The sequence below is a fragment of the Alligator sinensis genome, unplaced genomic scaffold (assembly GCF_000455745.1).
Source record: "Alligator sinensis unplaced genomic scaffold, ASM45574v1 scaffold738_1, whole genome shotgun sequence".
Taxonomy (NCBI): Eukaryota; Metazoa; Chordata; order Crocodylia; family Alligatoridae; genus Alligator; species Alligator sinensis.
In genome coordinates, this window is record NW_005842382.1 from 683,624 (window position 1) to 693,649 (window position 10,026).

At 41.8% G+C, this 10,026-nt stretch overlaps 1 protein-coding gene across 10 annotated transcripts in view; it reads left to right on the top strand.

Annotated features, from left to right (window-relative positions):
- LOC102368144 (sodium channel protein type 2 subunit alpha-like) overlaps positions 1 to 10,026 on the top strand; it is a 107,244-nt gene that overhangs the window by 75,865 nt on the left and 21,353 nt on the right. For all 10 annotated transcript variants that reach the window (XM_006029479.2, XM_025210956.1, XM_006029483.2 and 7 more), the window contains 3 exons: positions 2,519 to 2,639; positions 4,235 to 4,389; positions 5,726 to 5,899. In XM_006029479.2, coding sequence (XP_006029541.1) covers positions 2,519 to 2,639; positions 4,235 to 4,389; positions 5,726 to 5,899 — 450 coding nt within the window. The remainder of the gene's footprint in view (positions 1 to 2,518; positions 2,640 to 4,234; positions 4,390 to 5,725; positions 5,900 to 10,026) is intronic.

Below are 10,026 nucleotides of genomic sequence, written 5' to 3' on the forward strand. Positions count from 1 at the left end.
CCCCCCTGCTTCTCACGGCTGCCACTTCTCTCCACTCCCCCATCCACCAGCCGCTCTGGCATTGTGTGCCAACCCGGGTCCCCGCTCCTGCTACCCCGCTAAGAGCTATAATGAAACTGGCTCAGCGCTAAGTGAAATCAGGTATTCATTTTAAATGAGTGCTATAGCAAAATAGCACTAAGTGAAACCGCATTAACTGGCGGTTGCCTGTACTGCAGAGCATATTATGCAAGCCAAGATGCCTCTTCAATAATTTATTTTTATCCACTGATACAAAAATAATTTTGTATCTCGCTTCACCTGTCATTTGAAAACAATAAATACATTTTCCTCTACTTCTTTTAAAACTCTACTTCTTTTCAAACAGGTCCCTTTGGCTCAAACCACATAATCTCGTCTTCCAACCAGAAATAATGTGGCCAGTAGTAGAACACTGACCAGCTGCCATTCTGCTGTGTCAATGTCTTCCACATGGAATTTTTAAATTAATGTAATTTGGATAACAGAAGTACGAATATTAATACAGGATCAACATTTCCTACCTTGAAAATCAATGACTTCTAAATTACTTATTTTATAAATTACTTGGCTATTTGTTTCCAAATAATTGAGATCCCTAACTTGTAGGCTCTCTCCTAACTTAACAGAAAGACAACAATACTTGGCACTTCGTAACATGATGCCTAAAATCAATAGAAACACTGGTCTTCAGAACATCTTTTTAACAAATGCAAAACCCAAAATTATTTTTAAAAAATCATAATGAAATAATGTAACATGTATCAAGGGTTATAGTGAAACAGATTGTTGCAACAAGTTAGAACTCATGTACAGACACTGGCTTTTTTGGAAGCCTTCCTTGCAAATCTTGGCACTCCTACAAATTTCCTCAGAATTTCCTGCATCTGTGCTCACAACGATGATCTCAAGATCTCATAATGACATTTGATTGATCATTTTAGTTATAATTTTATTCAGTTTAATATTTCTGATACCAAATTGAGAGTACTGCCTGTTGATTCACTATAACTCATATCCTGGGCTGATAAAATATCAGGTTAAATCCTTGGGATGCTGTAAATCCATGTAATTTAGCAGAATGTGATGCTCCCTTGCTAGGCAATCAAGAAAGTTGTCCCAATATGCCACCTAAGAATCTGTCCTGTCAGCCTCAAAGTACTTTGGATAGGATTATTACTTATTGATGAAGAAATACACTAACATTTCCTTATTAAATAGAACCTCTAAATTTTTCTGTATTCTGATATAATACAGAATAAAAATTCTTTAAATAATGCTCATAAGTGGTTTCCTCAGTCAGTTTTAATTCCATATACATGCTTGTACTAACATAAATCTTTCTGTAAATTTGTAACAGCGTATGCTGCTTTTCCAAAAGTTTTACATTATAATTCCACCTCAATCATGTTAACAGTTTCTTACCAATACTGGAATTTAAGTTACTATGATGTACCATACTATGTATATTTCTGCATGGTATATAATGAAATGTTTTACTGAACTGCTTTCTTTAATGTTGTAGAATTGATTAGAACTCTTATTTAAGTGCAAATGAAAATTAATTCCAAACAAATTCAAGCAGCAAAGGAACAATATTGACAATTAAAAACACGTTAGAAACTTTGTGACTAACTTTCATGTTAGTTGTTTTGAAAAACAAATGCATCTACCATTTGAAAAATATTTTATTTGCATATTTAAAAAGTAAACAAGCATGCCAAAATAATAAATAGCTCTAAACTGCCAATAGACTATCAGCCTTAACTATAGTCTATTATGGTCTGTGGAAATATTTCCAATCATTTGAGTAGCATCAAATCAATCTCACCTGAGTTAAGGAGTAAGGACTGAAAAACTCCCACTGACATTTCTAAGAGTTTTGTCTGATTAAAAAGACTACTGGATTTGACTACCTATAAAAGTAATATTATGCATAATGGAAAAGAATGCAAAACAATGCATGTTCTAAAGTTAATTTGCTGATCCTCTCATCTGATATAGCTATGAGCGCCTGGTGCTGTGTATTTTTATGAGGATAGCCACTGACTTTACAATATTTCAATCCATATATTGTTTTGGGAAAACATCTTCGGTAGCGGATGTGAAATAACATACACATTTCTGTTAACTTCATTACTGTGCTAGAAAAATTAAGTGGCATTCACTGTGTAATCCAATGCAACAGAGAGAATTAAATAACTCAACAGTATGGGGTATGCACCTGACCTTAGTGTTACTGAATCTTTGTTTCAGAATTCTTATGTATGAAGCAGGTTAGTGGTCAAACTGTTTGTCACTCTTCGTCTCTTTTCCTTTCTGGAACATGAAACCAGAACATGTAAATTTTAATGCTAAAATGTCACTTACAGTGCAGAATGTCACTACGTATTTACTAATATTTTTATTTAAAAGTTAGAGACTGTCATATTTCAGTAGTTTCTATGAATACAGTATTTCATGAGAGAAAAAAGTGTGTTTTGTGGGATTTTATTTGCAGAAACTAAATGCATCCAGCTCATCTGAAGGCAGTACAGTTGATATTGCCCCTCCTGGAGAGGGTGAACAAGCTGAGATTGAACCTGAAGAATCTCTGGAACCAGAAGCCTGTTTTACAGAAGGTAACAGCACACCATATTGACTAAAGATATAAATTAGTCAACAGCAGCTTGAGTCATACAGACAGTGTCTACCAAGAGCATAATCAAGGGAGGAGGACAAAGGCAGCAGTCTCAGGTACCATCTTTGCAGAGAAGGGGAAAGATGCTAAAGTAGTCACTGCTGCCACCAGCAGTATAGCAGTTGGCATTGCCCAGGCTATGAAGGTGCCCTGTTAATTTTCAAACTCCATCTGCCTTTTTACTTCAACAGCCAATAGAAGTAGCTCCAACTCAAATTAATAGTCATAAGATGTCAAAGTAAACATTCTTTGGCACCTGGCTCTTTTCCATCCCATCCAATAACAGGATACCTCTCAGTAAAGGTGCGCGAAGCTGGCCCTATTCGATTTGGATTTGGATAGAGCCCAGATCAGGGACAGTGATTCGATTCGGATCACTGTCCCTGATTTGATTCGGCCAAATCTGAATCTGAACATTCGATGATGATTCAGAGAATCAGTGATTTGGACACAGACACAGCTTTAAATGTTTTTTCTACATACCTCGAAGCACCAGCACAGCTTGTGAATGCTGCAATGCTAGGGGGGGTGGAGCATCCCACAGGAGTGGAGGGAGGCCCTCCATGTGCTTGGCGGTGAACCCGGAAGTGGACCGGAAGTACTTCTGGTCCACTTCCGGGTCCACCAGGAAGCATGCAGAGCCCACCCCCAAGGCCCACCGGCTCAGCAATCAGCCACAGAGGGACTCCAGGTGCCACCCCCAGACCCAGGAGGCACCAGTTGCCAAGCTGGAGATGGTGTGAGAGGGCCCCTCGGTGCACTCCCTGGAAGACCTAGAAGTGCTGGGTCTGCTGCCAAGTGCGCTGGGAAGCTCCCTGAGCTCCTGTGGAACACTCCATGCACCCCAGCATCTCAGCATTTGCAAGCCGCCTACTACCTAGAGGTATATAGAAAAAACATTTAACGCTGTGTCTATGTCCAAATCTTCAAATTTTTCTGAATTTCTCTGAATCAATTCGGAGGGTTCCGATTCAATTTGGAGAGATTAAAGTGTCCTCTGATTTGATTTGGATTCAGAGATTTGGGCACCAAACTGGGTCAAATTGAATCAGGGACCAAAGCTTTGCACAGCATTACCTCTTAGAATTAGGGTTCCTAAATTAACTTTTCTGTTCCAAAAATTAATGTGTTCTGAAGTCTCTTAGGAGGGACCTTGAAATTTGGAGTGACATAATTTCTTTTGAACTCCATGAGCAAACAGAATTGCGGACTAAGCCTTGCATACAAGTGGCTTTTGCACATAGCTCAAAATAGTTGTGACTAATATAAACATATTAAAAAAAACAATTTCAATCTTAATTGTACATGCAACCATGGATTGGCTCAGATATTTTAAAAACATATTTACTATCCAAAATCAGCTATCCAGTACCCTGTAAGTAAATATGGGATTCTAGTGTCAGATTTTAAAAGTATCCTTTAAGTGTGAATGGCTAGAAAACCAAGAAAATAATGAATTTGCTGTCAGTGACAGCCTACTTCAAAATAAGTTACTATTTGATTATAAGTTCTAACAATCTAATATCACATTTACAGGTTGCGTGAAGAAGTTCCCATGTTGTCAAGTAAGTATAGAAGATGGCAAAGGGAAAATATGGTGGAATCTTAGGAAAACATGCTACAGCATAGTTGAACACAACTGGTTTGAGACATTCATTGTCTTCATGATTCTTCTGAGCAGTGGCGCTCTGGTAAGTGAACTAAGTAAGAAAATTGGATTGTGAATTAAAGTTAGAGTATAACTGAGAATTTTGGCACCCAGGGAAGGATGGTAGTAAGACATGGTGGTGCTAAGTGCTGCAGTCTTGCTTAACTCCACTACCACAGGCTGCTGCCACTACTGGTACAACTTTTTAATCAATGCTTAAGGCTGGTGATCGGTTCACCCACCTCTAGTTATTCCACTTTTTAAAGAATTTGGGCATTTTACTTGTACCAGCTACTGGAGAATCAGATACTGGACCTGAACACTAGACAGTTGTTGCTGTATGAATACAGATTAAAAAATTACAAGCCTATGCAGTCAGTGGTATTATATGAAAATGGGAAATGTAAATGCTTTGTGAATTTCACTTCAGGCTTTGAACTTGAAATTAAAAATTAAATTATGTATGGTGCAAATCCATAAAGGTGGAAGGCAAAGACAATTTTCATGCAAATGCCTCCAATGCAAAAATCACCACATATGAACTTGTTTGTATTTTAATAGGGATGGGTGATATAGTAAATGTAACAATACCAAGTATATGAGCCCTGGATAAATGTACTTTCTGTAACTACCCAAGTACTGAAAATATAGTAAGATTTTTTGTATGCTAAAGAAGCTCTTGTGGGCCCTTGTAAAAATTATTTCTGTAGACTGAGTAGATTGTTGGGGTAATTTCCATTTCTCAGGTAAATTCTTCCAATCTTGGGGTTCTTTTTCAGTCATTCTTGTCATGTTCATCTTTTCTTTATTTCTGTTTTGTGTATTTGGAATATCATGCCTTTTTTTTTTTTTGGAGAGGGGGCGAGAAGGGGAGGAGACAATGTTTTGGAGCATTTAAGATATAACAGTTCTTATTTGGTTCTCCAGAAAGATCCTTACTACGAAGCACTATTCAACTTCAGATTACACAAGCTAGACACTTGCTATACTATCAGAATGGAAAGTATGCTTTCTGAGAAAGTATTATTAAGCAAGTTTGCTCTTAATGTTTAATATAAAAATATTTGCCTAGTCACATTGCCTTCTTCCTTGGTTATACTTATAAAAAAAAGTTTGATTTAAATGGTGCAGTAAATTAAATGTCTCTCCCTAGCTCCCTCTAAGAAAATATATATTTTTGGAACAAGTTTAAAACACAGGAGGGATTTTCAATGAAAGCCTCTTACTAAAATATTGATAGAAACTCATTAATTTATTTATTAATGTAGTAATAAGTAATATAGTAACCAGTAAAAACAGTAAATAAGTGAAATAATTCATCTGATTTACCTTTCTGAATTGGAAAGCATTGTGAATATTTGATACTTTTATATGCATAGGCTTTTGAAGACATATATATTGAACAGCGCAAGACTATCAAAACCATGCTGGAATATGCTGACAAGGTTTTCACATACATCTTCATTTTGGAAATGCTTCTAAAATGGGTAGCATATGGCTTTCAAATATATTTCACTAATGCCTGGTGCTGGCTGGATTTCTTGATTGTTGATGTAAGTACATACAATCTTTTTTGGGTTGTTTTCCCATGTCAAAGAAGTTATAAAGTTCATTAGCGCTACACAGCACTGTAATACCATTTTTACACTGTAAGTCTGCTATGCCCAGCAACCGTGGCTCCATGTGTGCTACCTCCTAAACGGGAAGCCAAGTTGCTGTGTCTGTGTGGCACTTCAGAGTGCTAGCACTGCTGAGTTGACACAGCCAATTAAGCTGCCTAATTAGCCACCTGTAGTGCCACATGGATGGAGTTATGTTGCTTCAAGTTCAGGAAGCACTCCAGACAATGCAGTGTGACATGCCAGAGGGTGTAATACATGGTCTAATAAACATTATACTTTAACAAATATTACTCCAAAATAGTACAATAATTCAACATTACTGATAGTGTGTCATTATCTAATAATGTAGAGAAGAGAACACCTAATACAAAGTGAAATATTCTAGAAATCCTAAATCAGAATATCAAATTTAAGGCAACTTGAAAAATCCTACTTCCGCAATGTGTGTATGCACTTTTAAAATTCAGTCTTATTACGGTCCATAGTCTAGCCCCAGATGTCCTGAGGTGGTCAGCTCCACCTTGGCAGTCAGTCCTCACCTGCCTGCCCTCCCAACATCTTGGTGACCTGGTTAATTCTCACCTACCATCCCTTGATGTTTGATAATTAATGAATAGGCCCTTAGTTTAGTTATAGGCCCACCTTAGGTACCTCTGGCTTGTTCACATCATAGGGCCACTCAGGACCAAATGTTGTTTAGTGTTAGTGGGCCCAGCCCAGTCCACTGCCAGTCTTACAAGTATATCCACACAATCAGCCCCTTGGGCTCAGTGTCCAACCATGCTCTCTCTGTGTTTCTCAGGGCTTGCTTATCCCACCAACTATTCCTAGAGCTGATGCCCCTCAATCAGCTTGCTTGATTACCTCAACCTCCATGAAGTCCACTGAACCCTCCCTCCATCAACAGTCCACCAGGCCCTCTAGCCCCATGAGCCTGCAATAATTAACAGACAATATACTTGCTAAGAGCACCTGCAGCAGCCTCCCCACTCCCCATCCAGCCACTCATGGCTCATGGCATGGGCACCTGTGACCAGAAGCTTTTCCCCAAAATCTAAACAAACCAAACTTACCTCTCTTCCGGTTGCCTTCTCTGAAGGCCCACCCCAGGCATTTTCCCATTCCTGTGCCTACTCAGTCCCAGCCTCACATCCAGCTTCTGCAGCTTGTAGCAGGGATCCCTTCCCCAGCAAGCCTGACTTCCTTGCTCTCTCTGGAGCTGGATTTATATAGCCCAGTCTGGCCAGTCAAAACTTTAAAGGTGCAATTCACTCTTTTCCCAATGTTTGTTACAAGTGCTATCTAAGTTTTGAAGGCTTGTCCCCAAATGACTATCCCATATTATGTTACTATTTCCAGTAAAGCCATAAGAAAGGCAGTCACTTATAGGAAATAAAGTTAGCATAGTTTGGATTTGTAAGATGGTTAACAATTTGAAACATTAAAGTCAGCTATGACTTGGCAGTTTTCCCAGCTGTGATATATTTTATATGAAATCTAGGCATTGCCAAAAAGGACCAAAACTGCTTTTGCTCCCAGGTGACTGGTGCCTCCTGAGTCTGGAGGGCACAATTTGTAGGTGGGCCCAGGGGCAGGCCAAAAGCCCCATATCCTCTCCTATACTTCTGTGACAATAAACTGAGTATTTATTGAGTATTTACACGCCACAGTTTAGTGCCCACCCCCAACACTACTGGCCCACATGGCAAAAAAAACTGCTTCAGAGCCAGGTGGGGGGGGGGGGGCACAGCACACCACTATGCTCCTGCCCCTCCCTGGGCCATCCCCCCTCCCAGCAAGAGCCCCAAGTTTACCTCTCTCCCAGCAGCAGGAACAGCACCTTTGTAGGGGGATCGGAGCACATTCTTTAAAGATAGAGAAGGAGAGGGAGGGGGTGTATAGAGGAGGGAGATGGGGCAGCGCTCTGGTTGGCTGGAGCACTCTTTGATGCTTTGGGCTCCAGACCACTGTCAGGGAGGGCAGGGCTGGGTACAGAAGCAGTATGGTTCCTGGCCATACAATCAGGCTGGTGGGGATCTGCTCTGCACCTGGCCCTATCCTTAGAGGTGCTGAGTTGGGGTGCATCAACAGGCCCCCCAGCACTTTCAGGGGCCAATCTCAGGTGGGCCATGTGCCCCACCCCCTGTGCTCCTCCACCAGTTGCCTGTGACTCCGAGAATATTTTAATCTCCTTCCTTCACCCATTATATGAATTGGTTCACCAGAGAGTCATGGTGAAAGTTATGTTGTGTGTGGAATTGAGAAGGAGCATTTTCTGGCAAAGATGTTTACTGTTTTTAGCATCAAACTATTATATCTTTTCACTAAATGTATAAAATTCTGGTATGATTGTCCAATCTCTGTAAAAACATTCTATAAGTAAGTGAGACTCATGAGTCTCAGAAGCAAAAAAAAAATTTAATCTGGAAGAGGTAACATATCTGTATGGTTTAGGTCTACTCCTATACCAGCAACAGTATATCATCCAATGCTCAGTACAATAATTTCCTTCCAGGAGTATTTGAAATTAACTAACTTGCGTTCCTTCAGATGAACTATAACTAATATTGAAACTTCTCTCCTGAATAATGAAGGATTACATGGGGTTTTTTTTTATTTACAAGATCATAGTGTCCCAGGACCCATGTCCAATGGTGCTGTGGCACCTCCTACTCACTCTGATCCCTCAGGGTGCCCTATCCTATTGCTCTTCTGCCACACCATGATGTTGTTCAAAAAAAAAAAAAAACAGCCCAGAGTGAATCTAATCACTGCCAATTTATCTTCAAACAATCCATTGTGGCCCTTCCGGCCCTTTTGGTACCTTAGGACACCAAGCACTTTAAGAGCTGTGTTCGTGGTCTCCATCTGCCTTCCTAGTCACATCCATGCCTTGCAGAGGGGCAGCCCAGGCCCACCACAATGCTTGGCCCTCTCAGAATTCAAAACCTTTTTTGAGCATCATCTTTCCTGGCTTTGGCCTCTTTTCTCTGGCTGGGCCTCTCTCAGCCAAGACCCAATATGCCAGACTTCAGCTTCTGGGCTCCAGACCCTATCTCGCCCTTCTCAGGATCTGAGCTCCCTGCTCCTGGTCTTCCACCTCTCAGGCTCTGGGTCCCCTGGCCCTGGTCTCTTGGGCTGTGGGCCTCCTAGACCCATTCTCATCCTTCTTGTGCTCTGGAACCCTGGCCCTGCTCTTGCCCCTCTTTGGCTCTGGGACCCATGGCCCTAGTCTCACCCTTCTCAGGCTGTGGGCCCCCTGGTACTGGTCTTCCCCCTCTCAGTCTCAGATCATGTCCTTTTGGCCCTGTCAGCCTCAGCTCAAAACTAGCATGCCCCTCAGGCACTTCTGTGGGCTCCTCTTCACCCCTTATAGCAGGGGTGGGCAAAATGGCAGATCCGGCTAGCAGCCAGACTCCATTTCCCAGCAGCCTCTGCTTGCATCACTGCTACCAGTTTCCATGGAGACCCCAGTAGCAGCAGTGCCATGACAGCACAAAGCCAGGGTTTCCAAGGAGACTGGCCTCAGCAGCACTGGCAGGATGCATGACTGGGCAAGGAGCAGTTCTGGGGTCAGGGCTGGGATCTTGCAGTGGTGATACCATGGTCCAGAGCTACAGCAGAGCTGCAATCCACTGCCTGCATGCCCCGGGCACTCCCTTTTCCCCTCCCAGATCCAGGGTATGCTGACAGTGGATCACAGCTCTGCCCTGGCTCTGGACCATGCTGTTGCCACTGAAAGATCCTAGCCCCAGCCCTGGATCAGCTCCCTTCCCAGCCATGTGCCCTTCCAGTGTTACTGGGGCCAACCTCCATGGAAACCCTGGCCTTGCACTGTCATGGCACTGTCACTACTGTGGTTTCCATGGAAACCAGCCACAGCAATGTGGGCAGGGGCTGCTGGGAAATGGAATCTGCCACAGGCCCGATCCAGCCCATTGGCCAGACTTTGCCCACCCCCACCTTACAGCCACAGCTGTTCTGCCAGTCTAAACTAGAACAAAAAGGCAAGCAACCACTTTAAAACCAGTACAGGTAAAACAAACATTTAGCCAGCA